This window comes from Tinamus guttatus, unplaced genomic scaffold (assembly GCF_059628265.1).
Source record: "Tinamus guttatus ecotype Peru unplaced genomic scaffold, ASM5962826v1 Tinamus_guttatus_pri_ptg000254l, whole genome shotgun sequence".
Lineage (NCBI taxonomy): Eukaryota > Metazoa > Chordata > Aves > Tinamiformes > Tinamidae > Tinamus > Tinamus guttatus.
The window spans coordinates 1407114-1431246 of record NW_028288788.1 but is presented as its reverse complement, the minus strand read 5'-3'; the positions used below and the strand labels follow the sequence as shown (position 1 = coordinate 1431246).

At 50.1% G+C, this 24133-nt stretch overlaps 2 protein-coding genes across 2 annotated transcripts; one reads left to right on the top strand and one right to left on the bottom strand.

Annotated features, from left to right (window-relative positions):
* Positions 1 to 8221: 8221 nt before the first annotated feature.
* On the top strand, positions 8222 to 12506 carry OAZ1 (ornithine decarboxylase antizyme 1). Its single transcript, XM_088526786.1, is given in 6 exon segments — positions 8222 to 8425; positions 10876 to 10933; positions 10935 to 11021; positions 11135 to 11307; positions 11866 to 11951; positions 12075 to 12506. Coding segments are annotated over 6 exon segments (651 nt in total). The 5' UTR covers positions 8222 to 8309; the 3' UTR covers positions 12206 to 12506.
* A 4596-nt stretch (positions 12507 to 17102) lies between these two features.
* On the bottom strand, positions 17103 to 20013 carry PEAK3 (PEAK family member 3). Its single transcript, XM_010211125.2, has 3 exons — positions 19917 to 20013; positions 19033 to 19688; positions 17103 to 18311 (listed from the first exon to the last, which is right to left on the bottom strand). Exons 1-3 carry the CDS (start codon positions 19981 to 19983, stop codon positions 17307 to 17309), a joined length of 1728 nt encoding a protein of 575 aa, XP_010209427.2. The 5' UTR covers positions 19984 to 20013; the 3' UTR covers positions 17103 to 17306.
* Positions 20014 to 24133: the final 4120 nt, after the last annotated feature.

The window sequence follows — 24133 nt, the reverse complement described above, 5'->3', positions numbered from 1 at the left end:
GCTGTTTTACCTGGAGGTCATGGAAAAAAAGGTCTCATCAGAACTGCTGTGAGAAATATGTTGGCTCGGGGACACATTTTGAATGTGTCCTGCCTGAATACAATAAAAGTGAAGGAAAACTGTCTTCCTTAAGCACGGTGACAGAAAGCTGAATAGCAGAAATGACTTTAGAGGGAAAAAGCCCCAATACTTTCTAGTAATAAGGGCACAAAAGCACTGGAAGAGACAGTGCAGGGAAATTTTGCCTTTCCTGTCACTGGAAGATTTTAAGAACAGGTTAGATACACTTCTGTGAGGAATAACTCATGAAAACATGTGGCATTAGAGCCTGAATTAGAATGATAATGGCTTAAATCAAGTCTTATACAGAATTAAACCTTCACATGGCAGCTTATTCACGTTGCTTTGCATGCAACACTCATGGAAGAATCTCTTGCCCCAAATGTTAAGATTTTTGGCTCCCCGGGTAGGCACTAGCCATGCAATACAAATGACCAGAGTTTTATTGCCATCGCCTTGGTGTTTCTTGGCAAAGGAGCAAACAGCAACGGCAGTTAGAGCTGTTTGCAGACCCGAGATAATGATAATGTCAATTTGCATTGCCATGAGAATATTAAAATAGAAAAATAGTTTAGTATGAATTGATGTTTCGTGGCCATCTCCCTAACATTTCATGGGGAAAAAAAAGGGATCTCATTACAACCAAGCAAGCACATTTCTGAACACATTTAAAACCTTGAAACCACATAAAACCAGCTGAATACTAAACAGCAAGATATTAGGAAACCATTGAAGGAAATGTCCAGTATAATATAAGTGAGAATTAAACACAACTATCCTCACAAAATAATAGTCCCCCGCAAACATTTTTAAAGGCAAGAGGAGGATTATCAGCAGGAAGCGAGGCAGGATAAGGACAGAGGATTTAGTTCCATGTCAAGGGAACATTTTTGCCTATTTCAAAGGTGATTTGAGGTAAATGGACTTTTTAAAGTGACCCAAAAAAGCCCTTGTCCTTTTTCTGTAGAATTTGAGGTTAGAGGAGGCAGCCTGAATTGAACAGAGGTGTAAAAGCTCTTCAGCTCCGCTCTCAGCCGCATGGCCTGAGGTTGGTCTATCTCTAGTTATCTATAGAGACACAAGCAGAGCGAGTTCCAGCCTCCTCGGGGATGCTCTGATCTCTATGGGGATGGGTTTTAATGTATGTGCTCGAGCCCATTAAATCCTCACAAACTGCATGAGTCTGAAGATGGGCTGAGACTGCACAATTGGACTGGATGATGTTTGGCTACCGGTGCTGCTAGACTGGGTTTTCAGACCTACTTCTGATCTACTTGGTAAAAGTCCCTGTAAGCAACAAAACAAACTAACTCAGTAGCTCATTGCTGTGATCCAGAAGGGTATTTTCTAGCCCTCTTGCCTCCCTTATGCCAGCCCTTTTTTTTTCAGCACCTTAGGAAATCGGTCGGAACTAAGTTGCAAACCCGCACTCAGCTCTTGCAGGGCAGTGTGCGTTTGCAGAGACAAAAAATGACGGTTCATTTCCATAACCTTCCCCAAAGTCAGCAGAAATGAGTGGCAGGAGAAGTCCAAATCCTCGTAGTCAGATTTAACCATTAACCTACCCTGCCTCTGCCGCTGGAAGCCCCGGTGGGTCAAGCTGGGGTATCCCGCAAGGCTGCTGCCCTCAGGCGCAGCGGGACGCGCTGGAATAAAACAGCTCCCCTAGGGCCCGGTTACTTAGGAGACATGGGGACGGGCAACGTGGTTTTCTCTGGAGCGCTGCTGTAAGCCGTCACAAAACGGCCTTTTCAGGGTTTTGCACTGAGCCGAGCCTTTCAATCGGGGAAAGCAATGAAGCCCTTCAAGGCTCAGCTTCTCCTAGAAGTTAATGAAAAACAGGAGGCGGTGTGGGTTAATTTGTATCTAGAGCAGCTTCACAAATAAAAACCTTTAAGAAAGCTGGAAAATTCTGGTAAGGGAATAGAGCTGCCTTCGTTTTAAAGCCTCTGCACTCCAAAATGTAAATCAATGGTGATTGAAAATGATGTTTTCTGACAGCTTGGTGACTTATTTGCTGGCAGTTTGTAGCCAGCTCCCTACGAACACCAGGACAGCACCAGCAGCCCTTGGTTTTCCTTGTGCAGCTCCCACAGGGATGGGTGGGGGGTCTGCTCCTTCGCGGCTCCTCGCAGGGCTCCTCCTGGATCCGAGGTGCAGTGAGCGGGCGGTGGGAGGGGAACTCGCTGCAGGGACTTCGTGTTTGCACTGCTGTACCTGCTGGGCGGGCAAAGCTTTATCAGAGCTGTCAAACCGTCACCTTCCGCCAGCTCGAAATTCAAGAGTATTTAAAAGAGAAGTCAACAAACCGAGCCTGCCAAGCAGCCTGCGGAGCCCCGGCTGCGCGCGCGCTCCCAGGGCCTGCTGGCCACCTCCGCACCGAGCAAACGGTGCTTCAAACACAGCAGCAGGAGCCCGAGGCTGCGCGAAGCACAGGCAAAGGAGACGGCTACGGGGCCGGCGCTGGCCGGGAGCTCGCGGAAATCCACCTCTCCCCACCACCCCTTCCAGCACATCTGGGGTTAGGCATTCCCTGAAACGCAGGGACAAATCCTGCACGAGGCAGAAATCTCCCCGGGGCCAATTCTGCCCATCAGGAGACCTTCCCTGGGCTTCCAGCAACCCAGTTCCCTCCTAGCAGCTCTCCAAAGGGCCAGCGTGGCATGTAAGTTATTGCAGGCTAAATAACCTTCCCTGCCCTGGAGGCCTGTTCATTTTATTTATGGGAAAATATGCTCGTTAATGCTCTTATCAAAGGAATGATCTAATCGGGGGTGGGGGGGAAGTCTCCTTTGAATATATCCATTTTAATGAGCTGCTGGGCGAAATGTTTAGGCAGGCAAAACGGACTCTGAACTTGTTTCTGACGGAGCAGATTCTGCCCAGGTCCTGACGCTCATCCTGCTGGCATCTGTTTGTTTTGATAATGTTTCCAAACGAAATTACCAGTTACAAAAGCCAAGCTGCTCCGTGCACTTCCTTGTCCCCAAGGTTGGTTGATCCGAGCCCAACAGGAATTAAAGGAAAATAACTGGCCCCTTCTAGCACGACCTCTCCCCCGGCTACTAAAAGGGAGGGTGCAAGAGGCAACGTATCATAGATGATATGGATGTTGCAACATCTGGCACCGTATTTTTCTGCAACTACATCCAAACTCTTCACGAGCGTTTGTTTATCACCGGCAGCAGCACGCAGGGTGGAGGAGGGAAAAAACCAACACAGAAATAAAGTTTGCGGAACATTATTCTTAAATTGCAAAATGCAACCTGCAGCCGTGCTCCAACTCACTTCTTTCTGCCGAAACAGCAAGGAAGGCAGCAGTATCTTGTGACTCTGCAAAGCTTGCTGCCCGCAGTCGGGCTGACTGTATTTCCTGTTAGACTTCTCCCCTCACCCCCGCATTATTTTTATCCAGCAGCCGAAAAAAAGTGCCTAGTAAGTCTGATCCTGCAAACCCCAGAAGTTATTAGGTGGCCACCACTCTGCTGCATTGCACCCCTAAAAGAGATGACAAGATCTGTAAAGCATTTCGAGCACGTTACCTCATTGGCAGTCAATACACAGTCCTCTTCGTACCAGCTGTTTTTAAGTGAGGAAGCAGCGATGCAAAGTTTCTTTGGTGAGAAGCACAGACATTTGTTGGCCTGGGAACGAGCGGCCGCTTTCTAGTCTAGTATCTCACAAAGATCTCGGAAAATAAATTCTTCCCTGTGCCGGTAAACATCGAAGGACGCCAGTTTTCCTCTGCAGCGACGTGCAGAATTGCTGTCTAGCACAAACGGGTCTGCAAAAAAAACCCCTGACCTTCAAATCCAATCATCCTCAGAGGGCAGTCAGTGAAAACGAGAAGAGTTTTCCAGGTAGAAGTGCTCTAATTACCTGTCCCACAAAGATGAGAATAGATTCCAACACACCAAAAAGCATTTTACTAAGGGAATATTTAAAATTAGCTGAGAATTAACTATTACCTGTAAGGCAATGATTCTGAAGTCCCAGTCTGCCTTATCAGACTGGCAATCTACACATCTTGTCCATTTTAGATCTAACACTGCCCAGTGTTTTGATAAAGACTTTGTAAGATTTTGCTGTGCTTCTTCCCTACTTGGAGCTGACCCAGATGAACATTTATAGTAGCCTAGGACTAAAACCCGCTAAATTACAGGATGGAGAAGTCATCACATACAGTGAATTTGTGAAAACACGTTATGATGGACATCTCTGTCTCATATTCCGTTGTTTTGATGCTTAGTTACATCTCTGTATAACTCTTAAAACTTTAAGAACAAATGGAGACCTGCCTGGAATGGAAAGAGAGAGAAATGGCAACCAGAACCACTTGGTCTAAAGTTATAATCAATTCATTTATTTAAAAGTTTTTAACCTTTTTTGATGTTGTTTTGGAGTTTCTAAGTGCACAGTGCTACACAGTTTATATTTTTCTTTCTGCTGAACTTCCTTATTTGGCAAATCAGAGGCAGATTAATTCCCACGATGCTGCTCAGTGTCATAAACATCCCCGATTTCCACATTCACGAGGAGCTCTAACAGCATGACGCAGCTAAGCACAAAATACCCTGGGTTTTCTGCTACATGTCAAATAACATTGCTTTTCCATTCATCTGCAGCGGAGCTTTGTTACTCCTCTAGAACGTGCAAACAGCCAGTGAATTCTGCAGCACAACCCTCTCAGAAAGCTCCTTCTCCAGGGTAGAAAACAGACATGCTAATATCTGCAGCCTTGCTAGTTAGTTAAGTTTTAATTAGTGAAATACCAGAACTGCAGATCTTTCCTTTTCTAAATAAAAGCAGCCACAGAACTATGACAGCAACGCGCACGTTTTCACAGTGCTCAAGTCTTACGAGTGTTTCAGCTCCAGCCAGTCTTTTCAAGTCTCACTTCCTTGTCCTCTGGTGACAAACGCTGGCAAGCCTGAAAGCAGACAGTGAGGAAGACATTATGTTGTCCACTCCTTGCTCCAACAGCTGTTAATACCACCTAGCAATCTTGAACTTGATTTTATACATTTCTTTGCTGCTGCAAACTCTTCCTCCAATCTAAGTGCTTTTGGAAAAGCAAAATTATAAAACCTTAATGAAGAATCATTAACTGGGGGGTTGACTAATGATCAGGATCCCCTTTGTTAAAGAATGAAAAGCAAGCCGAAACAGGGTTAAAAAGGGAAAATGTTCTAGAAAATAAAAGTCCAGCTTTCCTCAACCCAAAACAACTGAAACTGAGATTGCTATTGTGGATTTCCATTTTGTTGCTCCTCTTTACTTTCTCCTTTAGCAGGTCTGGTTATTTAGTAACTCAGATTATACAAGATATTTTCTCAGGTAATTTTATACAGCCTAATTGCTGCTACGTGTTTGTGTAGGAACACAGACCTGTTGGACTCGGTGCACTCTGAAAGAGTTCAGCAGGGAATTAATAAAAACTTACTGCCACCAACTCTTGGTCCTTGAAACAGGTATCTTGGAGAGGGGAAGGCTCTGGCCATGGGGAGCCAGTGGAACAAGGGGTCTTTGTATATTTGTGAGGACTTGGGATGAACCAGAGCCTCAGGGCTTCGCTGAACATGATTCCCTGTTTGCAGTTTCCATCTTGTCTGTGTTTGAGCTCATCCCGCCACAGCAGAGCGGGCAGGGAACCCCACGGCCGTTAGACTTCACACTGACAACGTTAGGGAACGGCAGGGACCGCGGTGGCTTTGGGCTCAGATGCCAAACGATGAACGGAAGCTGGAACAACCGAGACGAGCACTTCTGTTCTGCTCACCCTGCTCTGGGTATGGTAATGGTGACAAAACAGGGCTCAAGCTGCCTCAGCTGCTCATCCTGAAGTTGTGAGTCAGAGCCCTCTCTGCGAGGGTTTATGAATCATTGACACCACAAAAGTGGCAAAGTCAGACTGTCTAAACAAAACTGCAGCTGGAACTAATTCCACACAGCATTTAATTCACAGAACCAAAAACAGGTTGATTGGGCCCTTTTCAGGCTACGTAACAACCCTGGGGTGTCCAGGTCACTCAGTGGAAAAACGGTCCAACAGCCCACTGAGGCGACGGGGATCCAAAGATCGCTGCTATTTCAGCTGTCACATCCAAGAGGGAGGCAGCTGCAAAGATGATGCCCTCTGCCACAGAGCCATTATGAAGAATTATAAGCAGATTACCATGTAAATAATAAATAGGCAGCCCTTCCATCACTGAATCCATCCAAACCCCTCCCCTCCACCTGGAAAAATGCTTTCTAAAGCAACATACAATGCAAAATTGCCAGATCTTCTCTGCCGTGCTTTGTTTGGCCTGAATATTCCCGAGTTGCCGCTCTGCTATGGGATCAACTTGGCCTCCGGTCAACACATTAGGCTCCTTCATCACCATAAATCAATATCCAAGTCTCAAGGGCAGGGTGGAAGGAAGCACTAATGCCTCCGTTACTCTGTGTTCTGGGAGTTAAGTGCAGATACCTGCAGCAGGAAGGTTTTTTTTCCCTTGCACCTCGTACTTACCCGGCTCCCAGACAATTAATGGGCTGCTGGCCAGGCCAGGCTCCTCGTCTGAGCTGCAGGAGAACAGGCAACGCTTTCTCCTGGCAATACACTTTGTTCCAGTATAGTCAGTGTAGTCTCAGGATACAGAAAATGGGATGAAGGGGCTTTAGACACTTAATTCTTGTGCAAAGCAGAACCCATCAAGGGAGTAAAATCCTCATGCTCAGAGTCCTTGGATGGGAACATTTTAAAGGAAAGAAAAATAAAGAACATAAAAACATAAAAAGTTATGGCACTTGGAGATAGCAAATAGGTTTGCAATAGCCAGGTTTGATTTAAAAAAAAAAAAAAGGTCATCTGAATTTTTTGGAAAGCCATGATTTTCTTTGGCTCTATATCTTGAGGCAGCATCAGGTAAACCCTCCTCTGGAGCTTGCTTTCCATGGTGGATAATAAGATACACCCTTAGGGATCTGCCCTGTCCAGCTTTTGGCTTGGTTTCTGGAAGAGGCCTGGTGTCTCACCAGGTGTTAGACTTAACCGTTCAGAACTGCCCAAGCCAAAGACCCCCACAATGGGATCGGCAATGCATTCACTTTTTGCATGCATTTAACTGCTGCTTTTAAGGAGAAGACCCCCCTGCAAAGGAAGACCCTCCTGCAAAGGAAGAATCTGCATTTCCTCCAGCGCAGTTGGAAGGAGAAGGGGGCGTCCAGGGCATCCAATTTGCATCTTCCCCTCCAAGAGCCAAGTCCCCCTCGAGGCCTCGTGTTTTGGAGGCACGTTGGGGCCTTTGCTGAGGGCGCGAGGATGCAGATTAACTTCTGCCAGGCCAGCGAGCAGCTTCTGTTTGCTTCCTCATGCAGGCACAGCACAAAGCAGTTACTGTTATTTTATTCCCGTTTTAAAGCATTACCAGCAACTCACTCCCATGTGGAAATCTGTAGTTAGAGCTGCAAATGGCACCACAGCCAGTCCCAAATACACCTTGGGGTCGGGGGCAGATTTAAAGCTCCAAGGTGCTGAAACTCCGGCACATGGAAAACAACCCTCCACTCCAGCCTACGCCTCTCGGGACCTCTTTATTTAACATTTCATGTATTAAGCAACGAGGCGACGGACGCTGTCCGTGGCGGTGCTGGAAGGCGGCAGGGCCTCGGCTCATCGCTGCCCTCCAACAGTTGTCCGGGCGGGGGCACAACCAGGTGGGCCCCGATCGGGGCGGGGAAGGCCGGACCTGCCGGCGCCCAACGACGCGACGCTCCCCGCCGCCGCCCGGCCGCCCCGCGCCGTTTACCTCAGCGAGGCGGGGCGCGGGGCTCGAACCGGCGGCTCCGCGGGGCGTGCGGACTGCGGCGCCGCGCTGCAGCCCCGCGCTGCAGCCCCGCGGCAGGAGCAGCCAATCAGCGCCCTCCGTGCCGCGCTCCTAACCAATGCCAGTCCGCTCCGCAACGCTGCCAGCCAATAGGAGAAGGGCGCGGCGTCTCGCCCCAGCCAATGCGGAGCGAGCGTCGCGAAGGCACTGTGCGGTTAACCGCAGAGGAGCCCCGTTGCCCTCGGGGGGCGTGGCCCGCTCGGGGGGGGCGTGGCCCGCTCGGGGGGGCGTGGCCCGCTCGGGGGGGGCGTTGCCATGGCGAGGCCGGGAGGTTATATAAGGAGCCGGGGCGCCGCCGCTGCCATTTTGTGTAGCAGCGCCTGGAGAGCGGCCGGCGGGGGCGGCGGAGGGTTTCGGGGTTCGGACCAGAGCGGCCGGATGGTGAAATCCTCCCTGCAGCGGATACTCAACAGTCACTGCTTCGCCAGAGAGAAAGAGGGGAATAAAAGCACCGTCATGCCTTCCGTGCTGAGCCTCAGTACCGGACAGAGCAGGTGAGGGGCTGCGGCCTCCCCCCTCGTTCCCCGCCGGGCCCTCCCTGCCGGCCTCCCAACCCCCCCCCCCTTCCCCCCGCCCTTCTCTCTAGCGCCCGTTGCCGCCCCCGTCACGGGGGTGGGGGAGGGGTGCTCCGTGGCGGGTGGGGGAGGGGCGGCCCGCACCGCCTCCCCCGCGGAGGGAGGGGAACGGAAAAACACAACAACAACTCAAATAATAATAATATTTATTTTCGGTTTCCCCAACCTTGAGTCCAGTGTAACACCGCCCCCCTCCAACACCATGCCCCGTCGAGGGGGGAGGAGGTCGGGGCCTGCGTGACGGGACTCCCTTCCCCCTCACCCCACGGGCAGCCCCGCCGGGCGCCTCGTGCCACGTTAGCAGCCCCCGTCCCGCAAAAACCGCGGCCGGGAGCCTCGGAAAAGGCCCCTCCCGCCTCAGCCCTGCGTCCCGCGGGGGAGCCCGTGGGCTCAAAGGTGCCTCGAGACAAAAGGCAGGGCCTGAGCTGCCCGGTGCTGCCGTGGCACAAACGCGCGGCTCGGCAGGGCCGGCCCAGGGGCCGCAGCCCTGATCCCCTTATGTAACCGTGGATATTCTCGAAAACGAATCGAGGCTACTGAGCCTAAAGTAAGAGTGCTAAGAGAGCCGTTAGCTTAAATTTCAACCACAGGATTAAAACAATCCCAACAGATGCTGGGAAGAAAAAATCTGAATATCAGGGTGAGCCGTGTAGAGTGCTGACGCGTAGAACACTCATCTGCTCTTGTATAAAGAGAAAGCAATGATCAGACCTGGTATGTGAATTAAAACACTAGTTTCTCCTTGAGTTCTTTAGAAACCTTTTTTTTCCATACTTGGTTGCTGTCCAAAGAAAGCTCCGTCTTTTCTTTCTCTGAAAGTAGTACACAAACCTCATATATTCCCCATTTTAGTCATCTCGGACAATATTAATCCTACCTGGGTCAAAGGTAAAAATCATAGAATATGAAGGATTTCCTCATGTATTCCCCATTTTAGTACACAAACCTCATATATTCCCCATTTTAGTCATCTCGGACAATATTAATCCTACCTGGGTCATAGGTAAATATCATAGAATATGAAGGATTTTTCCTTATAACAATTTCTCTTGAAAAGTTTGGAGCAAGGTGCTTAAATACAGATTTTTTTTATAAGGGCACCCTGGAATACCAAGATGTTCGATCAATCTTGGGTAAAATAATAGGTTTTTAATGCTACTATTAAAGGAAACTCTTGAAAAGAGCTTAAAAATAATGGATTGAAGGTCCACTTAATTGAAATAAAGCAAATTCTAATTTCCCCTTTGGATCAATGCAATTTTGTAGTTACTGCCCTTACCGATCCTCTCCAGCATATAATAGATGGTCTGTGTGGCCATGCAGGTGCTTTTTAATATGGATGGTTCATCAGCTTTATGACCAATTAAAAAAAAAAAAACCTAGCATGAACTGTGCAAAATGGTGGATTATTTTGTACATGTTTATTCTCATTTGCAAATGGCTGCTGGCACTCACAGACAGGACGATTGTGAAAATTTCCCTAAGGGCCTCGATTGCTGCATCTGCTGAGATGACGCAACTGAAGAATAAGCCTGCAGGGTGAGAGATGGTGCAGAGGGAGGGGCCAGCAGCCTCGCGCCTGCTCTTAGTACAGTAGAAGGTTTATTCGCTTAAGCAGCCTTTCAGACGGGCAAACTTAGCCTACATGCAAGAACCATCTCATTTTATGAGGATAACGTCTTTAGCCTTCAATACCGAACTCAGCAGAGCTGCATAAAATCGCTCTGGAAGTAGAAAGACTCAAGGAGGTTTTCAAATACTGAGATGTAGTCTCAAATGACTTAAAACTGGCAAGCCTGCTTGTCTGAGCTTTGCATAGTGAAAGCAGTTGAGGTAGATTGACATCTCTGACTTTCATGTATTTTTCTGACCTCAAGCCAAGAGTGCTGATGCAAAGATCTAATGTAATTATGGCTGCGTATCAGGAGGAGGAATGATGCCTAGCTTGCTGGGCAGGTAGATTCTTGATAATTATTACAAGGTCAAAGTGGGGGAGGAGGAGAAAATGGTATTTTGCATGGATAGCAAACCAGTTCCATTTGTCTCTTAATCAGATCAAGTAGACTGCTGCCTTGGTCTGGGAAGTGCATTTTAAATTGAGAATATTTTCATGTCCAAATTCAGTCAAAATTTCTCAGCAGTGTTTTCTAAGGCCTGTGGATCTGGGCTTTATATAGTATTATATTCCAGTGCTTGGCCTGGAAATTCCTTTGTCTTAAAGCTTGCCTAGGTTGTAGTGGGAGGAGTTCCACTGGCCTGGGGGTTATTTTTAAAAAACTCCCATCCTAATCACAGTTTCAAATACAAAGTTCACAAGGCTTTACTTAAGAAAACTGCTTGTTGACTTCGTATCTGCAATTCTTTTCTAGTTCCAGGGTTCCCTTCAATTGCTGTAGTAACCTGGGTCCGGGGCCTCGGTGGTGCTCCTGATGTCCCTCACCCACCCCTGAAGATCCCAGGTGGGCGAGGGAATAGTCAGAGGGATCACAATCTTTCAGCTAATTTATTTTATTCGGTGAGTAAAGCCATTTGCTATGGTTTCTTGATTTTCTTGCCTCAATCCTACTAATGGGAGTTACCTTTCTTTATACTGGATCACCAGTAACTTTGCATATCTTAACACTACAGGATAATCGGCTGAATGTAACAGAAGAACTAACATCTAATAACAGGACAAGAATTCTGAATGTCCAGTCAAGGCTTACAGATGCCAAACACATTAGTTGGAGAGCAGTGCTGAACAACAACAACCTCTACATAGAAATTCCCAGTGGTGCTCTGCCTGAAGGGAGCAAAGACAGGTAAGGAGAACAAAATGCAACAAAACATTTCCTGGCCTCCTTCCAGAAGGTTCCTCAGTGCAGGGCAATGATGCTATGGGGTCGACTGCCTCAAAATGCAACTGAAAAGTCTTCCTTTTGCCCTGGAAGTTTAGGGCTAATTATGGTGCTTGTAGCTTCTTGAAGTCAGCTGTAGCTAAGTGATTCTGTTTTGCCAGTTAGGAGCAAGAAAGTCTGCTACAAGCTGTATTCCCATGTATTAAGAGTAGCTACTCATTATCTAGCAAAAATACCAGTTCGTATTTTTGAGCTTTTCTTTAGAATAGCAGCTTGAGTGGAGCCGATGTCACTGAAATACTCTTTTCAGTTGCAAAAAGCTTATTTTTTAATGAAGACTTGGATTTCTGCCCTCCAAGTTATACCTAGGGCTCAGGGATGTTTCCTTGTGGGTGGGAATCTGTCCACCCCCAGCCTGTTACTTGTCCTTATAAATGCATTTGCTTATGAGGACTTGGTAGGTATGTCTGGAGGACAAATATTGGCTTGTATTAACTGTGTGTCTTTTCATTTGTCTTCTAGTTTTGCAGTTCTTCTCGAGTTTGCTGAGGAACAGCTTCGAGTTGATCATGTCTTCATTTGTTTCCACAAAAACAGAGATGATAGAGGTAGGTGCTCAACCCATTGACTCGAGTTACTTATGCAACATTTGAAGTGTTTTTTTTCCGAATGCTCTGTTAGCTTTGCATGATATCAAGTGATTGAAATGTGTATTTTCTGCTTTCTTCTAGCTGCATTGCTCCGTACTTTCAGCTTTTTGGGCTTTGAGATTGTGAGACCAGGGCATCCCCTTGTCCCCAAGAGACCAGATGCTTGCTTCATGGCCTACACGTTTGAGAGAGACTCATCAGAAGAAGAATAGATTGCAATGTTTGCCTCTTAGAGCTTTCTTGTTGTCTATAAAGATGATTCTGTAGAAATTTTGTCAACATCTATTACAGTATATATAACTGTTTGTATGAAATGTTGTGACCAACTGCTCTGGTGGTGAGATGTTGAAAATTTCAGACTCCACATCTTTTTCTGGATTTGTGCGCATGTTGTGGTTGTGCAAATAAATGCTCCCTCCAAATTAGCAGTATATTTCTTGAAGTTTAATATTGTGTTTGTGATACTGAAGTATTTGCTTTAATTCTAAATAAAAATTTATATTTTACTTTTTATTGCTGGTTTAAGATGTTTAAGACTTGCACTCTAAAGAGATTTGGCTATGAAATTGCCCCAACCATGTGAATTAAAAATCTAGGTATGGAAAGGCTTGTTTGGGTCACTCATTGCTTGACTAAACTTGTGGTGATCTGTCAAGATTGAAGTAATCTATCTCTTCTGTTAGAAACCTACTCTTAATGAAATAATCAGCAGTGGAAATGGATAACATGCTAATCAGGGGCAGACACAGTTGAAGCTGGCTCCCCTGGTGTATTAATGAACCTCCCCTGTCATGAATATTTTATAAAATACTTCAGGGCATGTATTAGGTACAGGAATCACAAATGAGATGATCAGGAAAGTAGCGCTGATGGGTAACATGACCTCAAGACACACCTAAGGATCAAATAAGCAGCTCTGCTTTCCAAGGTCACTTGGAACACTGAAGTCCTGTGTTAGGGTGTGCTCAGTTTTCTGACAAGATGCTGCAGTGACAAATCCTGAGCTCTGTAGGGAGGAAGATGTGACACCAGTGTTCACCAAGCATGGTTGAGGTTTGTGGAGGAGTTGAGGCAGAGGAGCTTTGAGGTGAAAGGGAAGGAGTGGGAGCTGCCCAATGCACAGGTACCCTGAGCCAATGTGTGAGATGCTGACAATGGGAAAGTGGTGCTTGTGTGTTGCTAGTGTTGCTAAAACTTCTGTAGGAAAGCCAGTGTGTTAGTTCAGATAGGAGATCTGTAGTCCAATCCTGTGTTGGCTGTTGGCTTGCTTTCAAGGGAAGGGAGGACTGTGCAATGCTGGTTCAACGGGTAGGTCTTTGAAGAGGTTCTTCCTGGTTTGCTGGAGGCCTGTGCTCCAAGAATTATATTTGGATTTTTTTTTCCAGCTAGAAGCCTTCATAGCTTCACAGAAGTGTCTTATGAGCCCCTTAACTTGGCCTTGGTGAAAGCTTGTAGCAGTTCTGCACATGAGTCTGTTGGGTCTAAGGTTACTTCGCGTTTGAAACCCACCTTTGGCACATGATCGTCACCAAACAGGGTGGTACTTTCAGTGGCTGGGCATCCAGCTAGAGTTTGGTTTGCAGCTCCCTATAATTGGTTCCTTAGGATTGCTTCTTGGTGTGCTCCTTAGGCTGCCAAGGCAGCTGCTTTTCACTGAACAATACAATGACATAGACTATTCTTAGATCATAATCCCTTAAAATCTGTTCCTAAAGAAGCGATGAACATCCATTAATGGCAACCGTTCTCACTGCTACCACGTGAGGAGCTCCGAGAAGCTTTAAAGGGTGCTACCTTTACCCAGGGGATGTATTAAATCAGCTACACAGCCGAAGGGGCATGTTCTTGACCTTTTAAAATGGATTCTGATGTTTATCTGAGCCTTTCACTGCCAGGACAAGCCTTGCTCATCAACCCTGTGCAGTGAGGGCAGCGCTCCGTTCCTCATGTCCCTGCGTACAGCACGTAGCGCGGCGGTAGCCTGAGCTGCGCTAAGGCCCTTGGCTACAGCGTGATACTGTTAGCAAAAGCAGGCCTTTTGCCAAAGTGTTGTGGTTTTGCAAACGTGCTCTTCCTGTGCGTCTGTGTTGTTGCCTGCTTTCTGCAGGGGTACGTTAGGAAGCAGAAGTTGTCCTGCCTTGGTGGCCATGGTCCCCTCTAAGTTTTCTCTGCCACTTGGGCTTGCTCTGTGCCCCATCCGGCAGGTGGAGGTTGTAGGACCTGTCTTGTAGGGCAACGTAAACGTACTTGAGTGTGAGCTGATCGTCTAATGGTGATGGTCAAATGAAAAACAGAAATAGAGATGCAGGTGGTGGTTCTCGGAGGTGGCACAGGGTCTGTCTGGCCTGGTTCCAGGACACGCTGGGGCTGGAAGAAGCCTGGGGGCGTCAGCCTGTTCCTTGGCCCCAGCAGGAGCAGTTTTTTTTCTTGCTTCTCCAGGATCGGGTGCCCGAACAAGCTGTCTTGATGGATCTGCTGCCTGTGCCAGGTGTTTTACTGCCATCTTGTAGCCACGCAAGATACTACAGGAGAGGTTGGTGGTGCTGGTGGCTGGTGCCTTAGCCATGCTCCAAATGCAGGTGGTGTTTTTGGGACCTTTTCTATCTCAAAGCCCATATGTCTGCACACTGTTCTTGGGAACCTGCTTAGGTCAGGGTTTCTGCGGCAGAGGAACGTGCCTGCAAACACGTCCGCCTTGTGCTTGTTTATCCCTTTTCTTCTTTGAAACTCAGCTAGGAAAATCATGCTGGTAGATCAGAAACCAATCGACTTTCTATGGTGCTGCAAATGTGACTGCTCTGAACCTCTGCCCTCGGGGCCAGCCTTCTGGGGTGTGGGATTCAGGATTGGTTTGCTTTTCTGAGGGAGTCTGCTCTTCTAAAACGGAGGCGTTGCACAAGCTTAGCAGCACGGCAGGCAGTAAGCTGGGCATCTGGGCACCGAGCTGGGCTCTGATGAGAGCCCTATCCCTAGGGCACAAGGTGACCTGGGCAAACCCCATCTCACCTCCCTTTGGTAGCCCTTTCAGCTTGAGTTTGGAAGCTGCTCAGGGCAGGAAGAGTCCCCCCATGTGTGTCTGCAGAGCCTCGTACAAAGAGGCTGTGATCTCGGCCGGGTCTTTGGCCTTGCTGTAACCCAAATAATGAGGCCGCTGTCTTCCCGTGCTGAGGGCAGAGAGACAGAGCTTGCCTTACGACCATGAGGTCACAAGGGGTGGGGAGCGAGGAGGGTGCTTCTGCCATGCTAGGTTAGCACAAAGCAACATTTCCTGAGGAAAAGCAACCACTTACCGGACAGGGCCGAAGCAGGAGCCTGCTGGTTGGGGCAGCATGGAGAGCTCATCTCTGTAGTTTCATCTTTTGGGGTGACATCCTATTTTGCCAGTGTTTTTTCAAGTATGAGGACTTCTACAAGGAACCCTCCTAGATCCAGCCACGCCACAACTGCATGGGTGGTCATTGCATCCATAGGGATGGAGGGCCTGACCCAGCAGGACCAGCTGGAGGGTCCGTTTCACTGCATGACCAGCCTATGACTGCTCGCTGCTCAGGTGATATTGTGGAAGGGATTAATTGCTGTGTATAAATTACCTGAGCAGGGACTTGCACGATGCTGCTTCCTGAGCCAAAGCAACTGTGGAAATTGGGCTCTTAAGCCAGCACCCAAGCGCTGATAAAGGTGTAGATCCTGCCTGGTGCTGAGCAACTGCCACTCACACAACCTTTCCTTGAGACACCCCCTCGAGGGCCCTGGGACAAGTGTGTGGGTCTCATTAGAGGTCTTTTTTTATACAGGGAGTGAATTTATTGCTAACTGTGCTCAGCTGAGTCACTAAGTGAGTCAGGGTGGAAGCATCTTGCCTGCAGGCAAAAAGAACTTCCCAGAAAAAACTCCAGTGAGCTTCTTTCAAAGAATTGCATCACTGGCTGTGGAGCTGGCTGAAGTTCTCCATACCAAGGGAAAAACACACCGCAAAGGCCAGGGTGGTGGGGAACAATGAGCCAGGTCCAAAACAGGCCTCTGGGTCCCTGACATGCTAACCCGGCCCCTCCAGCCCTGGGTGTTACAGCCAGACCTTGGAGACGTTGTGCAAGATTCTGGCCTTTATGAGTTATCTTCCTGCCTGGGGAGCTTGAGGCCTTAACATTTTACATCATAGATTGCACCATGGAGATTGCTGTGCAGAGACACAGGACACCCAAGTGCTGGCTTTGCAGTGTCTCATTCCTAACATACCTCAAATGAGACTTACCTGTGCGTGTGTCTCACATATAGCAAGACCTGCCTTGGGCTCATCCAGAGACCAACACTCCAGGCTGATTCCTCTGGGTGCAGCAACCATCAACTGACCTGAACTGTTGACTATGCTCTATCAGTGCTAACGCCATCCACTCCAGCTAATCACCGCAGAGCAGTGAAGCTTGGCTTTGAATTTCTCCCTGGGTACATTATCAGGGTGTGTAATGCTGTAAAAGAAGCACATAAAGGACCAGTATTTAAGAGGCTCAGATGTGAGTTTTATTGAAGCTGTGTGGCTGCTGTATTTCCCACTTGGAAATGTCATTTATATTTGTGGCCGTGCCACAAACTCTTTCCAAAGAGTGAGGATATACAATGCATTGTATTTCTCCTTTGATAGTGGCGCCTTAAGGTGAAATGTAATGTTTGCCATCGTACTGTTGTTTAGTGCAAAGTGTCATCTCAGGTGGAACAGGAGGAGGGATCTGGAGGACCAGGATCTTTTTTGTCTAGAGGTGAAGCCCTTCAAACCCTGCTTAGGATAATCAGCTTCTTAATTGGCACTTGACCTTGTGGCTTCCAGCAAGATAACCCTCCTGAGATGTTCTGGTGAACTGGATTCATGGCATCAACTGAAAATGGTCTGAAGGAGCAAAAACATTTTCTGCGTTGTGGGAGCTCCTTGCCAAGGTAACACAGGATAGGAGTTTGGTCCCAGCTTACTTAGGCTTGTCATTAAAGAGCTACAGAAGAAGCAGCATCTCAGAGCAGGACTTTAAAAACAGTTTTACCATTCAGCTCCCAGGACTAGCTTTGGTTCCTTGTGCGAGAGAGAGGCTGGCGAATTTGGCCAGACCCCCCCATTCTCCACAGGCTCTTGTCTTTCAGGAGGTCTCTTGGACAGGTTGAGCTTCGGCTTGTCTTTTGGAAACCCCCAGCACACACCGACTTCATCCTCAGCGTTCAGGGACTGCCTGGCACTCTGACTCCAGGGACTGCATCTCTTCTTCAGAAGAAAAAGAGGATGAAGTGGACGAAATGCCCCAAGGGTTCAATGTATAACCCCTGCAGGTTTCAGGGAGTGTAGAGAGCCTGTGTCACTTGGTAGAGTGTGTGTTCAGTGACCTCTTTAAAGTACTGGCAGCAGAGCCACTCCTCCAGGGTAGGGCTCCCTCCAACCCCAGCCATCTTCTCTGCAAACTTCAGCAGCAGCAGAGCCCTCTTGACATCCACCCAGCTCTGGAGCAAGTCAGGTGTCTTCTTGCTCCTGGCAAAGAGCTCCTGGCGAGGCCCCCAGAGCAGGACCTGCAGGATGCTCTTTGCCTCTTCAACAGACACCCTCTTACAGGGATCTCTGTGAAGAAGCAACATTGCCAAATGCTTAAGCCCTGTGGAATAGATAGACAGGGATGGGATTTCAGGAAGCCTATTACACCTGAAGCCCAAGGCGTTTTCCAAGGAGATGTCCACGTGTAAGAGCATGTAGATCAGCATGCCTATGTTCAGCTCATCTGCTACTGGGGAGGATGGTGCAGAAAGCCCTTCAGTCCAGTCTTGCTCTTGGGTTGTAGAACAAGGTCTTCTCTTTTCTTCAGCCTTGAAGAAGTTGCTGATGAGTAGCCTGGGAAGGGAGAGTCCTGGGGATGTCTCTTTGCTTTGCTGGCTCAGGGGAGGACGTGGGCACTGCACTAACAGCAAGTTCTCTGGGCAGATGTCTCCTCGACCAGCGTTGTGCCTCTTGAGGTGCTCCAGCCCTGTGCACACCTGCAGAAGGAGGAGGCAAGCCAGGCGTTCGTAGTGACCAGGGCTGGTCTTGTGCACTTTGTGGGATTCCTTCACAAAGTCTGCCAAGGTCTGGTAGGGAATCTCAGGAGAAATGAGAACCTGCAGTACACGAGGGGAACCAAGGAAGGCTGTGTCCTCCCCTCTGGACTGGGACTGACGATGCTTCCTGGTGTTTCTTGGGAGGGCAAGCTCCTGAGGGAGGGAGTCAGTGAAGTGGCTGATCACTTGCTGGATGCTGCAGTGCACCCCAAGGGAGGTCTGCACAGCCAGGCTGCAGGAGCGGGACTTGAGGACCTGTTAGGAGAGGAGATGGGAATTGGCCTGCCTGGCCTGAGGACAACATCAAGTGGTCAACTAATGCCTTGTACAGGTTCAGGCCACCATGTCAGCTCAGAGCCACCCAAACTGGCTGGGACAGTCTCTGTTGTAGGTTATGGGAGACAGGAACAGGTGACTGGGAGGCAGCAGCCCCGTTGCATCCCTTGTCACCTCCTGGGAGGGGAAGGATGAGGAATGGAGAAGTAGCACTGAGTTCTCGCCCTGCACGCTCTCAGCCTCCCTGAAACACATCCCTCCCCAGCAAGGTTTTGAGCAAGGAATGGACTAGGAAGAGTGAGGTTGGTCACCCCAACCCAGCTCTACAGGGCTGGAAAACTGCTGCTGCGCTGCCACGGGAACCGGCTCCGCGCTGGCCTCTGATCACATCCATGGACCCACCGAGGGGCTTTTCCCCCAGGGATGCTCTTCTCTTTGACGTGTCCTCTGGGCCATTTCCATGTGGAAGCCACCCTGGACAGGCTGGGAGCTGCAAAGCCAGGCAGGGAGCTGCCTCCCCCACCCTTCCGGGACATGTCGGCAGGGACTTTGGTAGGAAATGAAGAAATAGGTGCTAGAAGGGGAAGTGCCTGCTGCAACAGCGAGGCCAATGCTCCTGACTCCTCTGAAGCACCAAACCCCCACCGTGCGCTGCAAGAGTGGGCCCTTGTAGGCTCTATTCCTGGCTTTCCATGCTTACCTTGGCTGCGAACACCAGCTGGGTTTGCCCGGAGGCGAAGCCCACTCGGAAGTACCAGGCGTCACCCGCTTCGCAGCACGGCTCCTTCTCCAGGATCCGGAGATCTGCCCATTTCTTGCCCGCCAGCTCCGCTGCCAGCAGCTGCTGCCGGTCCTCCTTCCCCAGGAGGTCCTCCTGGACGCGGGCCGAGAGCCGGGCGAGGGACGCGCGCTGGGCGCCCACCAGCACCTCGCACAGCCCAGCCCTCCTCTCCAGGGCCTGCAGGAGGCCTCCAAGCTCCCCGTCGGGAGTCGTGAACGTCAGCTCAGCTGGGCCGACCCACGGGACCGAGCTGCCTTTCCAGGCCACGGGTGTGCCCAGGCTCTGGGACTTGGTCAGTGGCCTCTTGTGTCCCCAGCAGGGTCTATTCTGTGGAGTGCTGGAGCTGGCAGCTCCCACCTGGTACCTCGGATGGGATGGCGGGTTGATGAAGCGGCCGCTGCCTGTGCACGGCGGGGTGTCCTCCCGTGCCAGCGCTGGTTCTGGCAAGGACTCCGCTCTCTGGAGCTGCTTTTTTGGGAGCGGGGGAGGCAGGGGCTCCTTGCTGCCCTGCGAGCCCTCCCTGGCTCCCTCCCTCCGGCTGGTCTTGGTGGGGACGAGGTGGGCACGCACCGCCCCTGGGGAAGAGGCACACGGCAGGGATCAACCTTCCCCGGGGCGGGGGGCACAGTAGATATTTGCCCCCTGTGCTCCACATTTCCAACCCCCAAGCGATGCTTGAAGTCTAAACCCAGCCCTGCTCCCAGGCAGCCCAAGGCGATGCAGGCCGGGTACCACGGGAGGGCACCAGGGACGTCACCGAGTTTTGTTCCCCCCATCCCGGTGCCTGCGCAAGCGACACTCACCCACATTGCCATAGATGAGGGCTGAGTCAGGGGGCCGGGCCGAGTGGTCACCCTCGGGGTCCAGCATGGGGGACGATGCTCCAGGGGTGCCCAGGTCCAGGTTTGTCCCGTCCAGCGGGACGTCCATGCGCTCCTCCCTGCCAGCTCTGCTCGGTGCCGGCGCAGGGCGAGAAGGAAGAGAAAGGGGAAGTGGTGGCCGGGGTGGCCCCGGTTTGGGGAGCATTGTGGGGGGGACTGTTGGTGGCCTCTGGAGGGGGTTGGCCTCAGCCAGCGACACTTCTTTCTCGCAGGGGTCTCCAGCCCCAGCGCTGTCACCATGGCTGGGGGCTCCCAACAGTGCGGGCTGGTGCACACGCGTGTGTTTGTGCGTGTGTGTGTGTGTGTACACGGGGGTTGGCATCCCCTCCACCAGCGGCTGCCAGGAGAAGGTCTTGCTGGAGCAGGACACGCACGGCACGCGAGGGGGAAAATCCCCCTGGGGATATGGGGAAGGGGGGACCAAAAGGCCGCCGAGGAGGCTGGAAAGAGACGTCTGTGGCCCATTGGGCCTCAGTGCTGTGGGGGGTTTCACTTCCCCCTGTCCTCATCGAGTGCCTTTGCAAGCAGCAGTGCGAGCTGGGTGCTTTTCTCTAAGAAAAACAGAGTTTCTTGGCCATAACCTGCTGTACTGCTTCACCCCACTCTGGACCACATCATCCCCTTCACTCCACCCCATAATCCTGGGGGGGGCCTCAGGACCCTGCAGCATTTCACCCCGTAGCTCAAACCATCTTTGACACCTCTGATTGGGCAGTGAAGTCTTTGCAAGACTCGGTACCTCTGAGTTTTCCCCAGCAGCGGCAGCAGCTTTGACTCCATCTCCTGGCGCCTCGGCGGGTCCTGCTGGGATCCGCCCTTGAGCGCTGCCAGCAGCTGTCTTGCACAATCCGCTGTGATGCGGCGCTTTTGACACGGGCACGGGAGCTCCAGGGTGCTTCTTTTTCCACCCTCAAGCACCCCCAAAACTCCTCAAATTCCCTAACTTGCAAAAATGTTATGCAAATACCTTTTTACTGAGGAGGAATTTACTTTTTGCCCATTTTTGCCAGGATTTCCCAAGAAAGAAAAGAGTTTGGGGAGCCATACCCATAGTAAACATGTTTGCTCCCTGTGTTTTACGTGTGCCGTGGAGACTTGAACCACCAAACCCAGAAAATGCAGAAATACCTGCCCTGCACTCGCTAGCATCCATCCCCTCTAGGATAAAGCAGCACTTTTAACACTGGAAAAAAAAAAAAAAAGACGTTTGAATATCTGCCCCCTTGTGTTTGGTCTTTGCACTAATTAGAGAGTAATTAATGGCACTTATTAGCAATTAGCCCATGGGCCCATTCATCCATCTTAGGATCCACTTTGCTGAGAGCTGCATGGAGGCCTGGCAGGATGGATAGGATGAGGCTTTTCCATTGGAAAATTGAAACAGCTGGTTCAATTCCTATTGGTTATTTATATATATATACACACGTATGTGTGCGTATATATATATATACACACCCATACATATACATATACATATATATATATATACTTGCATCAGCTTCACTAGAAGTCCAGCAGTTTTGTGTCCATTTGCCCACAGCACTTGTCAAAGGCCCCATCTTGGAGGCACCTCAGCCACGTGCTGCAGCCAATGAAATATTTATTGGGATGGCAGCATGTTTTAGCACTGTGACCACTGAGAAGAGCTGGGCAGTCGTCTGGGAGAAGACAAACCCACACTTGGGTGGTGAATCCAGTGGAAGGGAGGGATTTTCCCGGGATGCTGCCAGGGTCGTGCCTGCTGCCCATGCAGACAAGCTGCGATCCCGGGAGCATTTCAGCGCCTTCCCCCGCCAGTGGCTGCTTTGTTTTTCCATCATATCTGCTCTGTCGTCACAGCCCAGCGGCAGCGGGAGCTCCAATACTTCCATAGCTCCCAAAGGAATTGCAACTAAATCACTGCAGAGCACTGAAGCTTGGCTTTATATTTCTCCCCAACCGCGTCATCTCAGGCTATTGCAGTGCAAAAATAAGGGATATAAATGGAGAGCATTTAAGATGCAGCAGGATCCCAGGCTTATTGATGGCGTTTGGCAAGGGGGTCTGTATATTTTCCTCACCCTAATCAGTCTTTTATGTTAATATGTGCAGCAACTTGTCTTGAACAATAGTAAATCTATTACAAGCATCAATATTTCTCCCTGAGAGGTAGCCTCTTCTTCAAGATAAACCATAGTGCAAATCGGAGAAACTGTAGGCAGAGCATCCCAATGGAAAATCCTGTGTTCAATGGGGCTCCTAAGGGCCCTAACAGGGAAAGGGGACTTGCCAAGGGCACTGAGTACCCAGGGAGGCTGATTTGGGACGACCCGAGATGCCGTGGAGAGCACCAAGATGCTGAGGGAGCCAGTGGGCTGAGACCCCCTGGGCTCGTCACCTCCCTGTGGTCCCCAGGACCCCGCGAGCCTTCGAGGCCAGGGCTGGCAGTGGGAATCAGGGCACCGATGGCCAGGGCCATTTTCTCCAGCAGATGGAAGCATTGCGTGTGCTTGCACCACGCTGTCCTCATGCCCAGCCTGGCAAGCCTGGCATCCCTTAATAATTAATAATTATTAAGGCATCATTCCTTAATAATAATAACAATAAATCAAGGCATAATCCCTTAATAATTAATAATATATTAATAGCAGTGGTGTTTCAATGGATGGGCATTAATCAGTTATTTGTTACCCCTATGATCCCTTTTCCTCATCCATCCCAGCTTTCCCTATGTCGCGGCCGCGAGGAAGAAGGGAAAAAGCAACCAACCCATAAGACTCCTTTTTTTTTTTTTTTTTTCCATTGTTTTCTCTTTTCCCACAAATCTAGTTCACATGCTCATTACATAGAAAACAGTGCAATTCCGGCACTGCCAAAACCTCTGCTGGCAGCCGGCATTATCCCGCTGTCAACTTTCTGCGCCCACATCCCTCCCCATGACCCCCGCCCCCCCCCCATTAAAAAAAGAAAAGAACAACAAAAACCCCAAGACACCAAAGGAGGACGAGGGGGACACCGGGGGACTCTGGCCACAACATGGCATGCATGGCTAGGGGCGCGAGCAGGAGCCTGGGGCATGCGAGCGGGCTGATGGCAGCAGAGGATGGATGAGGAGAGGCGAGATACGGCTTTGGATGCTGATCCCAGGGATGCCGCGCGGATCCAGTCCAGTTTGAGGGGGTGGGAAGCCAAAATGCGCTGCAGTGATAGGCTCAGACCCAGTGTTGGGCTGGGATGGGGGTGCAGCGAGATACGGGGCGCAGGGCAGAGGACCCGCAGGGCGGGAGGCCGCTCTGGATACCCGGACCTGGCACGCATAGCCGCACCCCAGCACGGCTGTCCCCAGAGCTGCCTTTCCAAGGCCGTCCGGGATGCCTAGGCAACGCCAGCGCTCCGGTGCCGAGGAAATACAAACAAGATGGGATTTGCCTGCAGGAGCAAAAGGAAGCTGGGGAAGGGGCTGCGAACCCTGATCCTGCAGAGCCACCAGGCTCCTCTCCCCAGCCCATGCTCGGGGGGTGCCAGCTGGGCTGGGGACGGTCCCCGCAGCGGGACGTGGGTGCTGCCACTGCACAGAGGGCAAAGAAAAGGGCCGAGAGGCAGAAGTGGCGCATGCTGGAGCCAGAAGTGGCAGAGATGCCACCCCGAGGCTGCCCATCATTCTCGGGTGCCCCCCTTAGGAAAATTCATCTCCCAAAGCAGGGGGTTGCTCTGATCTTGCAAACTAAAGGAAAAGGCCGCAGAACTGCCCAATCTGGGGCCTATGGGCTGTTATTGCTATTGCAGGAGTGCCCCCGGACTCCCAGGTTAGCAGATGTCAACAAGCTTGCAAGGCAACAGCCCAGCCCTGGGGGGTCCGGTTTTGCCAAGGGGGTTTGGGGAGCACTGGGGTCCCCGTGTTGCAGCAGCCTCCCCCACTGACCCAGTCCTGTGTTGCACCGGAAGACTTTTATCTTGGAAATTCAGTATAAAAATGTTTGGAGGAGGAAAGGAAGGGAAAAATAATAATTTTAAACAACTGCCACAATTTTTTTCCATAGTCTCTCTTAAAAAAAAAAAAAGGAGAAAAAGGGAATCAGGTCTTTCCCCAGGCCCACATGCTGTTCACCACTTTGTTTGAGAAATGCATAGTTGAGAGGCAAGAACGTTAGCTACATTGG